This window comes from Lissotriton helveticus, chromosome 3_1, assembly GCF_964261635.1.
Source record: "Lissotriton helveticus chromosome 3_1, aLisHel1.1, whole genome shotgun sequence".
NCBI classification, from domain to species: domain Eukaryota; kingdom Metazoa; phylum Chordata; class Amphibia; order Caudata; family Salamandridae; genus Lissotriton; species Lissotriton helveticus.
In genome coordinates, this window is record NC_136061.1 from 537850244 (window position 1) to 537873729 (window position 23486).

The window sequence follows — 23486 nt, forward strand, 5'->3', positions numbered from 1 at the left end:
GATCGCTAATGGTAAATCTATACTAATTGGGGTACCTAATGATGCCGTGAGAGTCTTACCTATGGCCTCCCAATAAGGTGTTATACGGGGACACTCAAAAAACATATGGATATCTGAGGCTGCCATCAAACCACATCTTGCACATGCCGCTGAGGTTCCTGAGGTAAATTTAGATAATCTTTGGGGGGAATAATACGCCCTGTGAAGGGTAAAGAGATGGTTTCTACGTAACCATGAGGGTTTCACCAAATTTATTAAAAGTTCAAATGAGGTAGACCAGAGTTCTTGTACGTCTTGAGTCAAAATTACATCGGCCCAAAGTTGAGTTGGTAACTCAAATTCCCCATCAGATTCATCTAGAAGGAGTCTATACCATTGTGAAATCTCATGTTTTGCTGGGGGGGTACCAACCAGGTTAGTTATTAGTTGGCTGTGCCCTCCAAGTGGAAACTTGTTGCGTTTGGATTGTGGATCGTTATATGTCTGTGTCCAACTTCTGATTTGTATGTATTTAAACCTTGAAAAGGTTGGACCTATTTTGTTCTGTAAATACTCCCACGAAAGCAGATCCCCCTCATAAAAGAGATCCCCCCATTCTTTGAGGCCTGCTTCTCTCAAGGGATTAGCTAAGGAATCTTCCAACCAGGCTGGACTATCCGGCAGCCCCCAAAGTGGTGTTTTATCGCAGTAGTATCCCTGTTTAATAGGTTTAATTAGCTCAGACCAGGTTTTAGCCAAGCCATACAGGACCTTCAACTTGATCTTCTTGAAGAACTTCTGGTTGCCGAATTTAAATAAAAATCCCGTCTGACTGAGGCCTTCCCCATTTAGCATTGCCGAAAACATTAATCCTATCCCATAATCAGCAGGTTTATTTAGAAGCATTCGTATGTGAGATAGCTGAAAAGCCCACAAGTATAATTTTAAATCTGGTGCGGCTATTCCTCCCTTCTTCCAACGCCGTCTAAGCTTTTTCCAGGCTATTCTAGGTAGTTTTTTATTCCAAATGAAAGAGGTGATTTCTGATTGTATTTTGGTTATTTGAGTTTGGTTAAAGTAAAGGGGAATAGTATTAAAAAGAAAAGAAATTTTAGGCAAAATGACCATTTTCACAAGATTAGCCCTCCCTATCAAGGATAATTGCAGGTGCGACCATGCTTGCAATAATTTTCTACATTGTTTAATGATTGCTGTAATATTTACTGTGGCGAGGGTATTGATATCTTTTGTGATATTCACGCCTAAATATCGAAGCGACTCGCTCTCCTGTATTTCCAAGGAGCTAGGGTTGTCATTCCAGACCAACATCTCTGTTTTTGATGTGTTGATCTGGTAGCCTGATAGTTTCCCGAACCCCTTGGCAATTTCAAATATAACCGGGAGTGCAGTTGTCACGTCTGATGTGAGAACAAGTAGGTCATCAGCATATAATGCTACCTTCTTTTCCCAGCCACTATGATGAAAAGGGACAATCGCATTCTCTCTTCTCAGTTGCTGTGCGAGAGGTTCAATGTAAAAGTCGAACAGAAGCGGGGAAAGCGGACATCCCTGCCGCGTCCCTCGTGTTATATTAAAGGGGTCTGACAATTCACCATTAATCAATAGGATAGCTGATGGATTGGTATACAATAGACTTACAGTATGACGAAATCTCCTCCCCACTCCAAATTTAGCCAGGGCCCTCGACAGGTACACCCAATTAACCCTGTCGAAGGCCTTGGTCGCATCCAGAGTGAGGGCGGTCAAGGGTAAACTATGTGTCACTGCTATATCCATAGCCCCTATAAGTTCGTATGTCAATTCATAGAGCTGTCGGCCTTTGACAAATCCTTTTTGATCCGCATGTAGAACTGCAGGGGCTACCAAGGCTAATCTAGAGGCTAATATAGTGGTAAAAATTTTATAATCCACATTCAGGATTGATATGGGCCTATAAGATTCGCAGGCGTCTCTAGGCTTCCCAGGTTTTAATATAAGTGTGATGGATGCTTTGTCCCATGATGAAGGGGGAGTCTGGCCTTCAAGAAGGATCTTATTAAACATCTCAGTAAGGAACGGGGCAATCTCATCTTCTAACAATCTGTAAATCTCTGCTGGTAAGCAGTCAGGCCCCGCTGCCTTCCCCTTCTTGCTTTTTTTTATAGCGGCCCTAACTTCACCTTCCGTGATAGAGTCATCCAATGCTTGAGACTGAGCCTGTGTAAGTCTAGGTAGGTTAATATGGCTTAGCCAATCATCGACCTCCTCAGATCGAGTTACAATATCCTCTTTATAGATAGACTCAAAAAAAGCCTTAAAGGCCCTTCTAATTTCAGTATCTGATGTTAAGGAATCATTGCCTACCTTGATTTTTGAAATATTGTTCCTGACCCGATCGGATTTAGACTTCCATGCAAGCATTTTTCCAGCGCCTTCACTATACTCGAAATGGGCTAATTTACTTGCTTCCCATCTCTGCTGTAGTCTAAGATTCAGTACTGATCCCAGATTGGCCTTCAAAGTCGCCATTTCTTTCCTATAATTGTTTATAACGGATTCATCCAGCCCGGAATTACTATCAATTACACCTTGGAGATTTATTATCCTTTCCTCTATAGACAGGATTTGTTCTTTATATTGCTTCCTTTTGTGAGATACTTTCGTTGTAATAAGACCCCTTAAAAATGCTTTGAACGAGTCCCAGACAATTCTTGTTGCTGCTGAATCATTATTGATTGAAAAGAAAAAGTGTGCTTCTCTTTTCAGATATAATATGTCTTCAGATGAAGAAAGAAGAGAACGATCAAAGGACCATCTGGAGGGCAATCTCTCCATTACATAGGTTAGGTCCATTAGTACAGCAGAATGGTCTGAAAGATGAAGAGGTAAATATTCAATGGATTTCACCTGTTCAACCAGCCGTTGGCTAATCAAGATAAAGTCGATCCTTGATTGGTGTTTATATTTATAGTTTCGGAAAGACACTCCTTGCTGATCCCCAGACCTTTCCCTCCATATGTCTACATAACCGTAGGTTCTCATTGCAGATTGCAGCACTGACCTGGACTTGGACAAAGGTAAGGATCGACTATTAGGGGATTTGTCCAAAGCTGGATTTAGGACGATATTAAAATCACCTGCTATAATAGTTGGCTCAGGAAAGGAGAGTAAATGTGAAAACATAGTCTCCATTACCGTAGGATCATCCTGATTCGGCCCGTAGTATCCTAGAATTGTGGTTTGAGATCCCGCTATTACTACGGAGGCTATGGCCCATCTTCCTCCTGTGTCGACCTGCTGGGATATAAGCCTTGCTTTAGCTACTTTTTTAAAGATTATAGATACCCCTCTAATATTACTTGTCTGAGTAGTGGAAACCACAAATTCTATCCACTTATTTCTTTTAAATAAATCAATCGACTCAGAGTTTGTTAAATGAGTCTCTTGCAGAACAATGACCTGCGCATCCAGATCTCGTATATATTGCATCATTTTATTTGCCCTTGGTTTGGTGCGCAGGCCATTAACGTTCCATGAGAAATATTTTATGTTAATCATCTTCAACATAAATATTTAACAAAAAGGACAAAAGAGAGAGATAAAAAGATAAGGCTAGACCAACCCATACTTGTCTAAAGCTTGTTACATAAAGTGGTGATTTCGGATTTTTACTATCAAGACTATTATACCTTGGCTTTTTGAGGACATTTTTACTTTTTTTCCACCCCCCACCACCTACCCTAACTATGTGCCATCCACCCTCCCCCCTCCCTTTCCCTGGAAAACCCTTGCGATATCTAACCGGTGCAATGTCCGGTTGATAGCGCCCCTCCATGAACTCCCGGATAGAGACCCCACCCATTTAGTTGCAAAACATATAAGTTAATTAGACCTAACTAATAGTGACTCTGAAATAATTATATTGATTGATAACTCGAGGGGAGAAAGTGTTGTTTTTTTTTTTTTTTTTTTTTTTTTCCCTTCTGCTTCTTCACTTTTTTCCCCTATTTATTTATTCATATATATATATATATATATACACATATACATACATATATATATACATATTTTTTTTTTCTTTTTTCTCCCTTTCCCCTTTTTTTTAAAAATAACATTTATGCAAAGAACTCAGAGAAATCGAGAGGTGGCCGTGAGTCATTAACACATTGACTGAATCCTAAGATTTCTTACTGCTTCCCATCTGCATTAGTAATTCATCCGCTGCCTGTACTGTTCTAATGTTAGTCATTTTATTATTATACATTATTTTCATACCAGCAGGGAATGTTAATTGAGCTGAGGCACCCGCTGCTCTGAACGCTTCCAGGCGCCTCCCAAACTCCCATTGCTTCTCCAGGGTAATTCTTGAGAGATCAGACCTTACTAGGAAAGTAACCCCCTTCGCAACCAGCGATTTTTGCTTTAGAGCAAGATTAAGAATTCGTTCTTTCAGAACATATGTGTGAAAATTTACAAGAATTTTACGGGGTTTGGATCTCTGGGGATTTTGTCTAAAGGGATCCCTGTGGATTCTTTGAATGTCCAGTGCTATTTCTTCCATAGAGAGGTCTAAATTCAGGGACTCTTTTAACAAGCCTGTTACATATTGTTTTAAGTCTGAGCCCTCTGAACCTTCAGGCACATTCAAGATTCGTAGGTTCCCCCTCCTCGCGTTGTTTTCCAAGGTCTCCATCCTATCACTGAGCGCTTGCTCCTCTCTGGAGAGCTTCTGGATGTCTACTTTAGCCTGGTCCAAGTACATTGAGAGTGTTCCTGTAGTCTCCTCCAGTACTCCCGTTCTTATAGTAAGTCCCTCAATTTTATTTTCTAGGGATTCGCAGTAGCTTCTTATTTCTGCTTGATGCGCAGCCAAGTTTGCTGAAGACTCTGCAAAGCCCTTCCTTATTTCTAACGTGAGGGCTGAAAACATACCTAGTATAGCAGCTGGCGTTATGTCACCATTGTCTGCAAACTTGGTTTGATCAGTGAGGGAGTCTAGAGAATAGTTCATTTGATTGGGAAGATCTCCCCCAATTGCTCCGGCTCCGGCTTCATTAAAGCTGCCGAGAGGTACCTCAATATCAGACAAATCTTCTGAGTCTTGTAATATGGGGCCTGATATCACCTCCACCCGGGCTAACGAAGATTGTGAGCCTGATCCTCCTTCGTTATCTCCGTCTCTTACTCCATCTTGTAGGCATAGACCTCTAGCTTCATGTTCTATACCCGCTTCTTCTGTTCTTTGATCCATAGCCTTTATTGCGTCTATAAGGTCAGAATCCTGTGCCAGAGACATCTTATCCATTTGGGGAGAAGTTACCACTTCAGAGCCAGCTGACATAGCGTGATCCCCTGGTAGATGTAGTATTTGGGGAATGACTTTGAAGTAGGATCGTAGGGAAGGGGTAATCTTAGCTTTTTTCTCAGCTCTGTTGTTTTCCTGCGTCTTAGATTTTGTCTTATTTTTGGGCTTCAAACCATATTTGGTACCTCTTCCTTTGACCTCTGTGTGTAGGTAAGAGGAGGACTTTTTATTTTCAACTGCGGGGGTATAGTCACCCAAACCACTAGATACAGCTGATATCTCAACCTTATCATCTAACAAAGCAATTTTCTTCTTCCGCCCTCTTTTGTTGGTAACTTTAGTCTTACTGAGAGAGGCCTGTATTTTTGGGATAGTATCGGAAGTGACTGATACTTTTATTGGCACCCCTTGTCCTGCCAAGGTTGTAATATAGGGGTCAGAAGAAATTAAACTCCCCTTGTCTGCCCCCTCTACAGCTTCCAGGTCCGGAGATACTGCAGGTACAGGAATATGAAATGGCTGTACTTGCAGCTGTTTAGATGCAAGTTCTGGGGGTTTATGCAGAATTTTATCCGAAGTCACTGCGTGGTGTGGCTGCCCCAGACTTCTAAGCAGCCTCCCTCTCCTCAGCTCCAGCGCTGCTAACTGTATACGGAGTAGTGGAAGTTGTAATTGCTCAGGATGTTTAAATACACCAGTTAATTCAAATAACTGTGGCTGCAGAAACCTCCCAGAAAGATCCCAGTGCTGTATGAGGGGCCACTGTTCCCCAAAAAAAAGGCTTACCGCTTTAGAGACTTCCTTGAGATTAATACCCAGATTACTTATCTCACGCTGTAAATGCTTCCAAAGCTCTTGCTCCTGCCGCTGTAAAATTGCTGGTGTTTCCAAAGCAATACTGCTTTCAGGACAGAGTTCAATGCTGCCAAACAGCCGACGGCAGCCCGCGCTCACCCCGCCCTCAGCTTCAGCTCTGCACTCGAACAGAGAGCGGACTGACGGCGACTTGGAAACAGCCTCAGACTCGATGAACCGGGAGAACATCCCCCGTGACAAAAAGCCTCCGGTTCGATTCGGCGAGGGAAAGGAAAAAGAAACAGCCGTTTATGCCAGGTCTCAGCTATCGGAAAGTGTGCAGACGTTATTCTGCATTTCTTTGTTTAACCGAGGGTCTCCACCGGGAGCTCGTTACGGAGCACTACGGCCGCTTAACCAGCGGCCGCCATGTTTTCCTCGCAATCACCCACCACCTCCATCTCTCCTATATATTCTATGGGGAGAGTTAGTAGTAAATACGGAAAAAAAACAAGGGAGAGGACGTAAAAATAGGGAAGAATATCTACTACTAAATAGGAGGGGTTTAGGGAGGAGTAAGAAGTGGTTTAGAGGAGTGCTAAGGAGGCGTTTAAGGAGGAACATGCACCCATCCACATAAGAGTAAGCCCATTCCTATTAACAAGCTACACTTCTAAACTTTCTACACTCAAAAAACGACCCAAAGGAGATATACTTCAGCTGAGACCGGGAGGAAGTCCAGCACCACTTATGCCCACCCACTGGTATGGCAACACCCTAATGGAGGCAGGGCCTTAAAAAAGAACCCCATAGGAAATCATGTTAAAATAATTGATTTTGATTATTTAAAAGTTTATAAATAAATTGCATTTCTTTTTAAAATATTATGTAACTAAAGATATTATAATAACCTTTTTTTAATTAAAATAAACGTATCTATTTTGTAAATGAATTTTAATTCAATATATCATGTTTTATCATTTTTAATGTATAACATAAAAAATAAACGTTTTACTTGAGGTGAGATTGTTATAACAAAACATCTAAAAAAATCATTTTCTTTTAATATATTAAAGTTAATTGTATATTGAAATCAAAATGATACTAATACTGCAGTCACATTTCTTTTATTTTGTTCTACATTTAAATAAATATATAGAAAGATCTACATTATTATACATTAATGTTTACAATTAAAAAAATATACAATTCTTTTAAAAATGGATACATTTTAAAATGTTACCTCTATTTTCCCATGATCTCCGTCCCAGTGAGGGAGAACTCCACCTACACGGGACAACCTACTAATAGGTACTTTAAACTTGTAAATTTGTCTCCACTCCTTGTTTTATCATGTGGCGACATGCATGTCTACATTATGTACTAAATATACACTTGGAAATGGTGAACAGCCAAAAGTAGTACATTTACTACCAAGTGTAAGAGTATGCTTACTTATTTAGATTTCCTCAAATGCAAATGTACCTTTGTGAATAGGCCCCTTTGTTTTGAAAACATTTATTTTATTGAGTTGATATGGTTCATTTAATGCTGGGCTGAAAATAAAAATCAGCCTTAGCAAAAATGTCATAACCAGCAGCACACTGAAGGAGGCTGTGTTTAGGATTGGGACATCCATGGGTCATTGCAGCCCAACCAGCTCTGAAAGCAGCCCCAAACATGCAGCCTACACTACCAGGGAAATGCCAGACAGTCAAAATGGCCAGTCTGGCTTGAGAGGCATATTAAACCCCTGAGAGCAGGTAAACATTTACGAAGGTTAGCGAGATACATGCTGAAATGTGCAGATCAGCACGTCAAAGGCAACAATATTATACAGAGCAAATGGTACACGCAGTAGGTGGATTGCAATGCCGGCCAGCAGTCCAAACAGCGGCAAAGTTCAGGAGGAGGGTGTGTCAGAAGGAAAAGGGATCAGGAAAGCAGAGCTGGATGAAAAGAACAGAGTTAACATTAGGTGATGCAATTAAGGGTAACAATGAAACAACAACACAAATGTACCTCTTTGGATAGTGAGAATTTGTTGTGCAACCACTGAAAGTACTTCCAGGTCAATTCTGTTAAACTCATCAAAGCATGCCCAGGCTCCACAGGAAAGCAACCCCTGGAAAAGAAATTTGTGAAACACAGCTCCACTTATTATCAAGCCAAGTCGGTAGAAGTTTAAGCAACTGATGTAAAGTAATATCAAAAAAAGCGCATTCAACGTAAAATAAAGGAAGGTTTTTGCCAACAATTTGAATAATTTTGAGGAACCCAGAGAAGACCAGAAGAACTTGTAAAATGAACAATTGCCATTTATGGACGGATGTATATGCACTACTTTTCTCAGATGCTTTGTGCCCTTGCCTCTACAAACTCCACACGCACACACCTCCGTTTCAGTAGTGAGTCTGAGTTTTGAATCAAGCATCAATGGCACAGCCAAACAGCTTGAATATTGAGTAGTGCACACCAACAGACAAAAAGCAAAGAGACACATATGCAGACACACATACGTGTATTAAAAAGATCAAAACCTTACAGTCATCTAAGCCCTCAGACCAATAGATGTACACACATATCCACACACAAACTAATAGACATACAGACACACAGGCCATAAAGGCATTCTTGCACACAACTCAACAAAAATACAGTCAACCGTCAATACAAACCATCAGAGACTCCCATTAAAACAAGACAAAACACATATAGGCATTCACACACACACAAACAAACATGCATTGACCAGCCATACGGACTAACAGGCATAAAGATGCATGTCCCCATAAACCAACAAACATATGGGGCACAAAACATACACACAGTCACAAACACACACAGCAATGAACAGAGGTGGCACAAACAAAGAGACGGTGGAATTCACAGATGTGGGAGACATGATAAATGAGTGCCTGGATGGATGGATCGATGTGTAAATAATTCTGGAGAGTTGCAGTCTTAATCTCTAGGCCTCCAGCAAAAAATATTCCATGTGAAAAGGAGAAAGGAGTGGAATGATAACACCCATTGGCTTGGCTATACCTTCGAGATGAATGTCAACACCTATTTCATCCTTGCTTTCTTCTAGAAGAAAATGTCTCTGATGGACGCTAACAAGGACACCATTGCACACAGACCAAAAGATATGCAAGGACCCATACACACAGACCAAAATATATAAGTGCAAACATGTATAGACCCCATTGAGCAAACCGGCAGTTAAAGTAAGCAGGCAAACGTACAGAGTAGGCGCACAGAATAGCAAACAGATCAACAAACGTCCGTACACAATCCACATACAAAGTCTCCCAATGGGCACTGTCACATACACCAGACATGTAACCACAGACAACAGGCATCGACACACAGACAGGCAGTTGGACAGATGGAGTGACTCATACAGATTACACACCTGCAGGAGGCCAGGCAAACACACACCAACCCACTAGCAAACACAAATGCACACAGACCAACATACATGCAGGTGTGTATGCTAATAGAAATTAGGATGTAGGTTGACTGGAGTATGAGCTCTAGTCAAGCAGCAACCACAATCCCAGTAAGGGTAATAGGCAGGAAAACCCTAAAATAGTCTGTGCTTACCCTCTGATAGCTTGTTACAGAGCAGGCAGGCTTAACTTAGAGTCAATGTGTAAAGTATTTGTGCAACCCTTCAAACAGTACAACAGGGAAAACACCACACAAAAAGATTCTACAACAGGTTAGAAAAATAGTCTTCATTTAATAAATAAATCAAGGCCAAAACAACAAAAATACAATAGGTAGAATTTGAGTTATACATTTTTAAAGAATAGTCTGTAAAATAGTGCCTAGAAGCAATGAGCGCTTACTTGGGATATTTGGTTGCGCCGGATCTGTACAAAGTCAAAAGTTCAGACCCACCACATTGGAGAGTGAGCCAGATACAAGGACCCAGTGAGTCCCTCTGAACAAAAGTATCTTGATCATGGCTGTGTCGAGGTCAAAGCTGCGTGGAGCAGTCTAAGCGACGTGTTGAGTCATGCAGTGGCAGCGATGCGCCGGTCCTGATCCGCGCAGCAGCGACGATGCATCAGACCCAATGAGTGAAGAGCTGCAATTCGAAGTTTAGGCATAGTCGTCAATGATGCCATAAATGGGGATCTGAAGGCCTTGCACTGGGTAGAGCATTGCACAGTGGTGATTCCGAAGGCGATGCATCGGGGCTGATTCATGCAGCTTTGACGATGCAAGGTTTCTGATCCACGCAATAGAAGCAATGACCAATTCTGATCCATGCAACAGGAGCAATGTGCTGATTTTGGTCCGCACAACAGGGGCAATGAGCCAGTTCTGATCCACACAACAGCAGCGATGTGCCAGTTCGACAGAGGATATGTTTTTGTTTTTTTTTAAGCAAGAACATCAGGCCCAATTCCAAGGGCCCAGGACTGGGTTGGCACCACTTGGCAGAGCAGACTCACTGATGGCAGACTCCAGGTGCAGAAGCAGATTGGTTGAAAGTCTTTTATATCCCTGAGACTTCTGATCAGGATACCAGCCAGCAAGCCCTTGGAATTACTCTGGGTTCAAGTGATGCAGGTCCAGGTATTCTTCCGCTAGCAGGGGAGCAGCAGGCAGCAGGGTAGCACAGCAAGGCAGGAATCGAGAATCACAACAATCCAGCAGAGTGGCAGTCCTTCAGCATTGCAGCAGTCCTTCCTGGCAGTGTTGTCACAGGACCAAAAGTGGTGGTGTCTGAGGTCCTGCACTTATACTCATTTGTGCATTTGATGTGGGGGAATCTTCAAAGAGATGCCTCTGGAGCGCACAGAGGTCCTCCATTCCTACCTTGGCTCCAGACACACTACAGGGGGTGTATGTAATCCTTTGTGTGGTGACAGGATAGAGCCTAATCAGGTGTAAGTGATGCTGGGTCTTGCACCACTTGCTGATCCTACCCGGATGGTCCATCAAGTCACACCTAAGAACCCATTGTGTGTGACTGTGTAAGGGGAACATACAAAGACCAACTGTCACCCCACCCCCCAAGACATGTATCAGAGACAGCCAGCGTGCACCAGATGGCTAAAATTGGAAAATGCCCACTTTCTAGAAGTGCCATTTTCTGAATTGCAATTTAAAATCAGACTTCACCCTACGTTGTGGTTTTTAATTGTGATTCCAGAGACACCAGATTTGAAAAGTCTATCTCTTCACACTTGGAAATTACACTGGTGAAATGTAATATGGTAATCCCAATGTTATCCTATGGGGCAAATAGGCCATGCAGGAGTGAAAAGCGAATTTGAGAGTTTTTCACTACCAGGACAGGTAAAACTTAAAAGTACATGTCCTGCCTTTTAAATACATTGCATGCTGCTCTCTTGGTTGTCCAGGGCCTACCTTAAGGGTGACTTACATGTATAAACAGTGAAGGTTTTGACATGGCAAGAAGGTCATCTTGTCAGGTTGAAATTGTAGTGCAACTGTACACAGATCTAGATTCACTTCTCCTGCAATAGTTTGTATTCCTTGTTTTGTTGGAGCTCACTCTAGGCTTGATGGGCTCATACAGCTCTCCTGGGGCATTCTAGACACAATATGGAATGAGCCACCATTACTCTTTTCTCTGGTGTGAAAACATTCAAACTCCCACTTGAATCCCAAGACTTCTTTTGATCATCGCTTCAGCCAGATTTTGTGCATGTGATTTGGAACTATTATAATAAACCCATAGCAGCAGTGTGTTCTGATAGCTTCTTGAGAACATCTCATGTAACTGCTTTGCATTTGGTTCCATAGTGGTTATCTTTTTTTTTTCCATAGCGGTTATGTTTGATGCCTTTATGAGGTTAGTTTCAGGGTCACATGCCTCAGCTGGGCTTAGTGTTCAAATGGTGTTTCTGTTACACAGGCACTGGTAGACATTTGAGGCCCAACTTTGCGACCTGTATATGCTGGTACAGTAGAAAGTGATATCCATGGGCCTTCTTGGTTCCAGAATTACTGGAAAGATGCAATATGATTGACACTTTTGCTGTGTCTTTACAATAGCTGGGCATTTCCCAAACCGGGCACGAATTAGAAGCACCTGTTAGTAACCTGATCTCTTCAGCTTAAATATGCAGGATCTTTCAGAGCTCATACATCTACTCATTCTGTACCACCACCATCTCGGGTCACACTTCTTAAGATGGTAAGCCCTAGAGGTTCACCGTTCACTCTACTCGTATGCTCTGTTGGCAAGGATTACCTCTCGTTCTTAATAAGAACCCTAGGAGCAAGGTGGCCCACTTCCTACTATGTCTACATTCTGTTGGCAATCACCCCAGACTCATCTTCACAATCTGTAGGCATCGCTTGGGGCATGGGAACATTTGTTGAGTGTAGGTGAGGAGATTCACCAGTAAGCTCCGGATTCCGATGGTCATCAGTTCATATCAGGAAACTGTTGATAGACTCCTGACGGACCAGCTGATAGAATAATCCTTTTCATTTTACAATCATTTATTAGAAGATGGAAACACTGTGTTTAATTTACAATAGGTATTTGTGACAGAAAACATAGCGCTTACGCTAGCTTTCTTACATTTGTGAAAAAGTCAATTATAGTGAAAAAATAGATGGCAAATGAGAAATGAGTAAAAGTGATTAGAAGCTGCGAACAGTATGTCGAAAGAAACCAATATCTTGAAGTAAAATAAAGCAATAAGTCAATTCTATATAGCTGTTGGTGTGTAATTAAAAACGGACACTTGACCACAGAATATAATTGTAGCAGGCCTAATTAAATGGCAAATTGTACAGTTGTACTCCTGTGAGAGGGTAATTATACAAATAATGCAGAGTTTATGGTTTTGGAAAGGTTCTGCCTAGATTTTTAAAAAGCAATCGTTAGTAATCTTAAAGTTTTCTTAGACGTTCCCCGAGGGGCGACTGTGGATTTTCTAAAAACACTGGAGAAATTTGCATACATATTTGTAAAACAACGAATAGCAGAACTGCCTGGATACAAATTCTAGAATTTGTGGTGTTTTCTTGCACAAACCTTAAAGAATTTCCCTAAAGCAAGATAATCGAGTCCGTCGGAGCAGTTGAAAACCACACACTGCTTCGCTACGGCCTTTGCTAAGTCTTTGGTTGTTTCCGTCTTTCCGGTGCCGGCAGGGCCCTCGGGCGCTCCTCCGAGGTGTAGATTAAGAGCTCCGAACAGAGTCCTGAAAATATAACGAACATCGTGTTACTGCTCCGGGACCTCAAGGAAGTACACTTAATGCCCCCCGTTCATTGGGAATGTTAATAATTCCACAGCTGCCAAGGTTTCAGATTGCTATGTGTGACATTTTCATAATTTCATTGTAATTATGAGTGACATTTCAATGACTATGAGTGACACTTTCTCGTGGGCAAAAGGAAGATGAGCGGGAAACATAAATATCAGAAATTGCACCCATTTGAGCAACTGTAAACTCTAAGGATATCTTAAAACTGCTGTAAAGCACCAGAAATGGAAGGGCACCAGTAACCTGGCTCGCTGAGTCTACAGCAAGCCCACCAGACAGCACGGCATTGGGGAAGCCTCAGGAGAGTGAGGCTGATGCACACACAGCGATCACAGCCATTCTGCATGTATTCAAAAACAAATTGTCTCGTTATCTTCAACCCTGTAAAACTCATTAGAGTGGTCCACCGCACCGCACACTACCTGTCCAGCCCCACTGGCAGCAGCAGAGATCATATGAGCCGCAGCCTGTCACAGAGCTGTACACTCCAAGGTCTGCTGACTTAGTGATGCTCAGCACGCTGAGTTCAAAAGCTAAAGTTGCACCACAGAAGGTGGCTCTCACCGAGCCACTCCCAAGACGAGTATAGTGCAACTAACCTCCACAGTTGAAAATTGAGCAGACTCACTGACCCTGCCTGTCGGCGTGAGACATGCATGCACTCATGCAGTCAGAATAAGAGACCTACAGACAATCCACAACTCTTAAGTGAACATTCTATCATTGGCCTCTTTGCTATAATCATACGTAAGTAGCATTACAAATACCTTCAAGGTCTACATTGCTAACATGAGGCACAATTGGGTCTGATGGTAGACCACTTCGTCCAGACCAAACACTTTGAATCCAGTTCTGGACTTTGTTGTTGTAAATGATTACCAGATGTATTAGTTGATCGAAGCAAACGTAGGCTACAACTCACAGAATGCATTAATTTCTTAAGGGAACACCCACGAGTAAAAACACAGTGCTTGCCATACCTGAAGCAAATAAGCAGTAACTTTCTTATTTTCACATTCCTGCTTTCAAAGCATTTAGAATATTCTATTTGACTACAAGCTGTAAACGTGTTGAAAATAATATACTTTTAGTCATTTGTGTGTCAACCGAATTTGCGGGTGGGGGGTGACATTCGTATGTCTGACTTAGCTAACATGACACACACCTGCCTCAAACTACTCCCTAATCAGTCAGTCAAAATATCTTTATTCGATTTAGTTAAAAATCATACAAAGAGATAAAAACATTTCATGCAATTTAAAATATAAAAACTATTTACAATATCATACAAGTCAGAGCATACATAGGGTTAATAAGAAGACAAATTAAGTTCATCTAGTGTTACACAAAGATCAAGTACAATAATTAACGCAGTTTTAAAGGGGGAGCCCATTGTTCTGATGTGTTTTTTTAGTTCTAACCGCTGCCACCAAGAAATTAGCCATACAGAATGTGATGCGTATGTTGTTCAATGATTGTAGGTAGAGCAGGGCTGGTCTCACTTGTGTGAAGCCAGCCTCCTTTAAAACAGGAAACAGATATTTTTTCCTTGGCTCTAAATAAAACCCACAAAACATAACAAAGTGCATGGTATCTTGGGTAGAAAAGTGATCACAACAACAGGGAGGGGCTAAATCAGGTTTTTCCCACGTTTTAAAATTTCCCAAATAAAAATGTAACAAATTAAACCTAAACTTAGTCAAGAGAAACCTATGAAATGGGATTGTAACTAAACCAAGATAAGGTGCTAGAGCAAATGAATTTACAAGCAGATAATGTCTCCTCACTGCCGGTTTCACTAGTTCCTTTTCCTCACGACTTGCTCTTGCCCTACCCATGAATTGCTTCTTAATCAGGTCAATATCCTGGGTCTTGATGTCCCGGGGGGATGTGAAGAGTTCTGGTCGTCCCAAGTCTGAGAACGCCTTCATCAGATAGGCCAACCATGGCACCCTTTTAAGTGGTCCAAAGACAAGACATCAGCCATGATCTTGTGGTTGAGGGGCAGTTCTTCATTGAGCCAGGTCTTTAGCCAAAAGATCAAGGGTGCCATGTTCAGCCCGTCAGTGACGAAATCTAAGCCCACCTCCATATGTATGGAAAAAGTCGGAGTAGACTGTGGGACAGACAGGAGGGTCCGTATAAATCTATTTTCCGCCTTCTGAATCGGTTCCAAGTTTACATAACCCCAAAGGGGTGAACCATATGAAGCTAAAGCAACCGATTTACTTTTATAAATCTTCAGAAGGGCTTCCATAGGCCTAGTGCCCAACCTGCCCGCAAAACCCATAAGGGCTGCTGATGATCTAATCACCGCCAACATCTTCGCCCTAACCTGAGGACCCCAAGATCCTCTCTGGTCAAAAAGAACCCCCAGATATGGGAACGTGGAGACTCTAGAGACGACCTTGCCCTTACATTCAAAGATTTTAGTTTTCCTCTTGCTAATTTGGCGCCCCACGACCATAGTATGGGACTTGTTTGTATTTATTTTTAAGTCCAGCTGGTCCATGAATGTGCCAAAAGCATCCAGGAGACGTTGCAGGCAGACGCCAGTGCACGCTATCAGCACAGCGTCGTCCGCGTACAGGAGCGCGGGGATCTTAACTGCTCCTGCACGCGGAACATCGCCCTCGACCTCCTCCAGGTAGGCGCCCAATCCATTAATGTAGATGGTAAAAAGCAACGGGGCCAGTATGCAGCCCTGCCTGACCCCCCGCATGGACTTAAAACGGGACGTACACCTTCCCTCATTGGTGACCCGCACAGCAGCAAAAAGCTCTTGGTGAAGAGACGCCATGAACTTGACCAGTGCCTCATCTATCCCCATATTCAGGAGGGTCGTCCATAACTTAGACCTGTTCACCAAATCGAAGGCCGAGGAGAGGTCCATAAATGCTAAAAACAGGGACCCCTCCTTGGCCACCGTATATTTTGAGATCAACAGGTGTAAGTTAGAGCATTGCTCAACCATTCCTTTCTTCTCTTTAAACCCGTACTGAATGTCGGCCAGCCCTCCACAACACTCTACGTTATCCCTCAGTTTGGTCAAAAGGACTCTGCCCAAGATCTTTACTGCAGAGTCCAAGAGGGATATTGGCCTATAGCACCCGGGATCCTCCCGCTGGCCCTTCTTAAAAATAGGGACGATGGTGGAAATAGACCAGGTGGATGGTATGGGGTTGCCATTGACGGCAGTTAAGACATTGGCCAAGACCCCCGCCCATAACTTTGGAGAATGTATGAAAAAGTCAGCCGGCACCCCGTCGGGTCCCGGGGCCTTGTGCTTAGCAGTGGCCAAGATAGCTTTCTCCACTTCTGATCTGAAAAAATAGATAGGAGCGGCGTCCGGGGCCACCAGGGGGCATACTTGACCAGCCGTTTCAATGTCTCCATACACCTTTTTAAAGTGATCTAGCCATTTGTCATCATGGATGACACAATCCATGACCTCGTTAGTTTGATCAGAGAAGAATGGCTGTTTGATTACTTCCCAAAATTGCCTGCTATCCTTCAGGACGGCCACGGAAAGGAGACTCTCCCAGGCTTCACGTTTGATATTATCTTGTCTGGTCCTGATGGCTAGCTTGTAGTTCTTCCTCAACGTTACAATATCATCCCTTATCCTGGCTGTTTTCTTCAAGCTTGTCATTAGGGACTTATGTGCTTTCGAGCAGGAAGCGCCAAACCAGCGCTGCTTATTAGACACTCCCTTCCTGGGTTTTGCCAAAAGATCATGTGAGACCTGCCCACATATGGTCTCAAAGGCCCCTATAATTTCACAATCCTGAGCATTTGGATTTTGGCACACCGCCACCTGGGCCTCAGTTTTCGGGAAAACGTCCGCATAAAAGTTCTCCGGAACCACCTTGGCCCATTTAAGTCTTCTACCCTGGTCGGATGTGCGCAAGGTATGCTCTAATCTAGCTGGCCCCGGGATTGGCCCCATGTAATCTCCCCAGACTACCTCGAGTAAAACGGGATTGTGGTCACTGTAATGGGAGGGCACTGTACAATAGGTAATGACCCTGTTTAGGATGCCTGGTGTTACAAAGATATAATCAATTACTGTTCCGGGGTCGGTACCCGTAAAGGTGGCTATTCTTGTTCCCCCCTCCGGTTCATAAAGGTTGAAGCTAGCCAGAAAGTCTTCTAGCTTCTCACCTAGGGTAGTATGCTCGAAGTGGGGTCCCTCGGGACCTTCTCCCCCTTTTTTGTTATTTGAACCACACACTAGCTTACAAGGGTGGATATTAAAATCTCCCAGTAGTATGTACTCTGAGTCGAAGTGAGTATTCTGACTGACTGACATTAAAACAGCATCTAAACTGGCAATGTTATTGTCACTATTGTCCCTGTTCCAGGAATTATAAAAATTAATATATAAAGTCCTACTAGTGGGGCTGATTTCCCTTTCAACAATAAGGATGTTAGGGGAGACAGTATTAATCTGTCTTAAAGATCCCTTAAGTTCTAGGGAAAATAAAATAAGAAGACCTCCCTTAGCTCTACCAGCACAGCTAGGGGTAGCCGCTTTGGCAAAGCTGGAAAACCCATCCAGCCAGAAATTAACAGAAGTGTCCCATGTTTCCTGTAAGGCAGTAACCTTGTGTCCAGAGGCAAAACTAATCCACTCCTTGTCGTTGCGTTTGGAGTGAATTCCTGCCACGTTCCAGCTTACTCCCTAATCAAATTACACTTTGTTTTTGTCAGTAAACCACGAATACAAGCAACTGATATTTATTTCAACCAAACAAGCAGCAGCAATTCTAAAAGCAATCTCTGAGGCTCTTCGTGCAAGATATATACAACAATTTACCATGAATAGTGAAAACGCCATTCACACCCCCATGCAGAATTTTTTGTTGGAAGCCTGATTTTTACATATTAATGGTTTGACTTCTCAGTGCGTTGAGCACCTGCTGCAGCAATCAGTAAGCAGTCTGCGGGTCACGTCACCAGATTCGAGCAGCTAACGAACTCCTAGTTCCCTCTTTGCATCCTGGTACTTAACGTTATGCTATGCATTTCTAATGGGTGAAATACAACCACACGCTACAGAGAGAAATAAGAATTCAATTAAGTTCTCAATTTGAGGACCTGATAGCTCTATCTTTTATCCATATGATGGGACTACACAAGATTAATACTAATCAGCTGGGAAAGAAATGCTGACAAGTTTAGTTTTCCAAGCATAACTAGTTAGGCCACCACGTTTTTTTACGCAGAATTCTGGAACTTGTAGACTTTGTTTTATGCTGGGTATTCCCAGATTTCAAGAAAAAAGCCCAAACTGGCCTAAATAGCCGCTCATGGACCTAGGACACTTGGCTGCTGACGGGCACCTTCAATGCAGGTTATTTAGTCTGTGGTCTGCAAGATAGTTAATATTGTTATTAATTTTAAATTGTATTCGACTGCCGCCTGGGCTTGCCTCGCCCCCCCCCCCCCAATTGTTCACCATCGAAGCACAAACACAAACAAGCAGATACTGAAAGAACAAATCCGAAGCCGAAAGCTGCAGAATACGAAAGAAAAGCAAATTGAGGCTGGAGAGAGAGGGGGGCCCTGAAAGCCGGAACTCCACACCAGCGCAAAGACCTGGAACAAGGGGAGCCTGCCTGAAGAAACAACTCGGTGCCTCTACAAATACTGGAAGCAGCAGCGGGACTGGGACATTTTATTTAACACATAGAATTAATACATTAGAACTAAATCACTTTCAGGGAGACTGTCAGGACCCGCAGCCGCACAGCTGCACCCTGCATGCTCTCAGCAGTCTTCTTCCAGACTGAGTCACTGACTCGTCCCCCGCCCGGCCGCCCCACTTTGTGCCCGCAAATGATCCACATCACCACGCTGTCCATGCCTCTGATGCGCGGCGGCTATTAGTGTCTCTGTGTTTGACAACAATTAATCCGTCACAAACACTCACACTTGTCGCCCTCGCTGGTCCAGCAATGGGGGGGGGTCAAAGGGGTGTTCTATTGTTCTATTGCGCGGCAGACAGCAGTGCACTGAGGACTTGACTCTAAGATTGAGTCCCCCGCCGTTTCTGTTCTGACCTACCTCACTTCCCGACCCCTTCCTCGAGGACGTGAGGAGGCACTATGGCGGTCACCTCCAGATTTTATCCCGGGCCCCCTCGTGAGCCAGAGCCAGTAGCAACCACTGCTGAGGGCAGAGCCCCGGGGGTCTTGGTAATTGCTGGAGCACAGTCAGTGAGTCATGACTGTCTCAGTGTTGCGTGCGCCTGAAAGCCGCGCAGCGCCGTGGGGCTGGCGCCCGGCAGATTTGTTACAATGTAGCACCTCAGCCACTCTAGAGCTGATCGCAAACATTTAACTATTAACTTACTGAGCCCACCTGCTGGCAGCACATCTTCGGGGAGCAGCAGAGCCTGTGACACGCGCTGGCACCCTGCGTAGCATAGAGTAGCAAAGTGGCATTAAATGCGTGACAATGCATTTCAGTGCGGTGAGGCGGAACACCGCACTGAAATGCGTGAGTGTCACACCTGAAGCGTGATACTTGGCAGGCCTGTAATTCACGTTTCCGAATAGAGCAGGTGTAGATTAAGGGAGTAACTGCGTATAGTAGTACTCTTAGCAATTACCAATGACAACACACACCACACTTCGGGTTAATAATTGCTCTGCTAAAACTTTTGAACTCATTGTTCTCAGCTAGGACGGGAACCATGAAGCCCAGTCAGTTTTGCTTGGGAATGTATACATAATTATCTTCATCCACGAACGTGATCTTAAAAAGGGGACAATGTGCAAGTGAACGTGGGTTCTTTTAGGAAAGATGATCTGGGTGCCCAAGAGTGCTGCTGGCACCGTCATCCAGACCAGGTTTGTAAGTCTGCCTGTGACCGCATGCCTCCCTTGGGTGTGGATGTAGCTGAAATGGCGGGGAGATGATAGAAACAGCCCTGGCAAAGCCAAAGGTCCAAAGGTTCTGGCGTTGGCTGCCAGGCTTTTGGCTTGGTCAATGCATATTTTGTTTGTCATGTTTTCTGTTAAATTGTTGGGGGAGCTGCCGGGGATTGTCACGAAAAAAAATGGCTAAAAGAAAAAATATTTTGACATAGTAGTTCCTGGCATAGTGTATGGCTGTGCTTTTGTGATTGAGCAGAATGCTATAATTACGTATGGTAATCCCCATTAATCTTAGTCCTACTCGTCCTCGACCCAGTCATCACTCATGAGGTATTCCACAGACAGGAAACAAAACAGGAAACCCTTTTAGGCTCCACCCCCCCTCCTGCCAGGTGCTATATTACACTCAACCACTAGAAGCACATCCTGACACACTAAGCAACAAAGGCCTGGACAGGCAGGGAGGGCGGGAAGTATGACTGGGTCGAGGACGAGTAGGACTAAGAGTAATGGGGATTACCATACGTAATCATAGCATTACCTCTACGTCCCTCGTCCTCGACTCATCACTCATGAGGCATACCAAAGCAACGCCCAAACAGGCCTTTGGCAACCCAAACACAGCAAAACACAGACCAGACACAAAGGAGTGCAGCAAGAGAAATAGTTTAATACACAAACAGAACTCAGAGCGGAGGGGGAACCCCCACAGCTTGCAACACCCCACAACCAAAATTGGTCCGGTCAGGCAGGACACAATTCAACCTGTAGTGCCTCACAAACGTGGACTCGGAGGCCCAGGTCCCAGCACAACAAATCTCATCAAGAGACACACCATGGTAAGCAGCCCAGGAGGCAGACACGCCCGAGTGGAACGTGCCTGAACCCCCGCCGGACAAGGCAAACCAGCACCACTATAGCCAAGAGTGATGACAGCCTTAATCCAACGACCCAAGGTGAGCCTGGAAGCAGCCTTACCCTTACCAGCCAAACAAAAGGTGACAAAGAGAGAGTCAGAAGAGCGAAACTCCCCAGAACGAGCCACATAAATGGACAAGGCACGCCTCAGGTCCAAAGAATGAAGCAACAGCTCAGAAGGAGAAGAGGGAGAAGGACACAAAGAAGGAAGAACCAGCTCCTGAGAGGAATGGAAACGGGAGCGGACTTTGGGGACAAAACCAGGATCCAAAGAGAGCACCACAGCGTCATCCAGAAAACGCAAAAACGGGGGGAAACAACGCAAGGCCGTAAGCTCCCCCAACCGCCTCGCAGAAGTGATGGCCACCAGAAAAGCCACTTTGTAGGACAGAAACTTAAGGTCCACAGTCTCCAAAGGCTCAAAGGGGGAAGACTGCAAAACACCCAACACCAAGGAGAGATCCCAAGGAGGCACCAGAGAACGAACAGAAGGGGAAGAAAGAGAAAAGCTACGAAACAGACGAGAAACCATAAGGCCATCTGAAGAAAGAAAAGAATCCGGGTCCCGGAAGGCCCGGATAGCAGCCCACTGGCCCCTCAAGGTAGACACAGCAAAGTGCTTCTGAAAGCCATCCAGAAAAAACTGAAGGACAGAAGACACAGGGCAAGAGGTAGGAGACAAACCAGAAGAGGAACACCACCCCGAGAAAGAAGACCAGTGCTTCGAGTAGGAAGACAAAGTAGACGGCCTACGAGAGGCCTGCATCACAGAAATGATGTGGTCGGGCAGACCACGGACCCCAAGAGACAACCGTTCAACCTCCAGACCGCCAAGGAGAGGGGAACCAGAAGAGGGGACAGGGACCTCAGAGGAGAGGGGTAGTGGGGCAGAAGCCAAGGAGGGCCCACCGCCAGGCCCAGCAGCAGAGGAAACCAGGACCTCCTTGGCCAGTGCGGAAGAACAGCCACCAACTGAGTCCCCTCCCGCTGAACCTTCAGCAAGAAGGCAGGAATCAGAGGAAAGGGAGGAAAGGCATAAAGAAGCCAAGGAGGCCACCGGAGAGACAAGGCATCCACTCCCCAAGCGCCCACCTCCGGAGACCTGGAGCGGAACAGGGAAACCAGGGCATTTGACCGGGAGGCGAACAGGTCCAGACCCAGAGTCCCGAACCTCCGGCAAAGCAAGTGAAAAGTCCAGGGAGCCAGGCACAGGGACAGAGACGATGAAGGCCACAGACACGGTGTTGTCCGATCTCACCAGGACATGGCAACCCCTCAGATGAAGATGGAAAAAACGGAGCGCCCTCTCCACCGCAGACAACTCCCTCCAACTCCCTCCAGTTGGACGACCTGCGAGACTCCCCCGGGAGCAAACAAGCCTGCACAGCCCAATGGTCCAGAGTCGCCCCCCAGCCAGAAGCGCTGGCATCCGTGGTCCCAACCAGAGGAGGAGGCAGACGGAACAACACCCCCACTGAAAGGTGGAAAGGATCCAGCCACCACTGAAGAGCAGACACAATGTCCAGAGACACGGGCACAGGAACTGCATAATCCAGGACAGGAAAGGGGACCCATCGCTGCACATGCCACATCAGAGGAACCCTGGCCCAGGGCACGGTGAAGACAGAAGCAGCCATGTGGCCCTGAACCTCCAGCCACTGAAGGAGGGGAGCCGAGGCTTGCGACAACAACTTCCTCAGCAAAGACTGAAGACGACGAATCCGGGCCTCCGGCAGGAACACTTTGCCCAACACAGAATCGAACAGAGCTCCGATGAAGGTCCTCCGAGTGGCAGGCTCCAGGTGGCACTTCGGCAAGTTGATCAAGAACCCGTGTTCCCTGAGCGTAGTCATGGTCAAGAGAAGGTGGCGAGACATGACCTCCAGGGACGGAACCTGAACCATCCAGTCGTCGAGATACGGGAACACCGACACCCCCAGGAGATGGAGATGGGCCACCACCTTGGTGAACACCCTGGGGGCTGACCGAAGATGAAAGGGAAGGACGCAGAACTGCCACTGCTGGCCCTCCAGGCAGAAGCGCAGGAAACGCTGATCCCTCACAGCCACCGGGACATGTAGGTACGCATCCTGGAGGTCCAGAGTGGAGAACACCCAACCGGACTGGATCAGCGGGATAATCTTCTGGAGAGTCTCCATCTTGAACGGGATCTTCCTCACGAACAAGTTCAGACCCCAAAGGTTGATGACAACCCGGAAGCCCCCCGTGATCTTCGGCACCACAAAGATGATGGAGTAGACGCCCAACCCCCCCTCCGCCATTGGAACAGGGACAATCGCAAGCTTGCTGACCAAAGAACGAACCCCGTCCGAC

The 23486-nt window shown here is 44.9% G+C and overlaps 1 protein-coding gene across 1 annotated transcript in view; it reads right to left on the reverse strand.

Annotated features, from left to right (window-relative positions):
- Positions 1–23486, reverse strand: part of DNAH7 (dynein axonemal heavy chain 7) — a 2019015-nt gene that overhangs the window by 1354162 nt on the left and 641367 nt on the right. The window contains exons 24-25 of the mRNA XM_078680414.1: positions 13116–13284; positions 8102–8204 (exon numbers count right to left, since the gene is read on the reverse strand). Of these exons, the coding sequence (XP_078536540.1) occupies positions 8102–8204; positions 13116–13284 (272 nt within the window). The remainder of the gene's footprint in view (positions 1–8101; positions 8205–13115; positions 13285–23486) is intronic.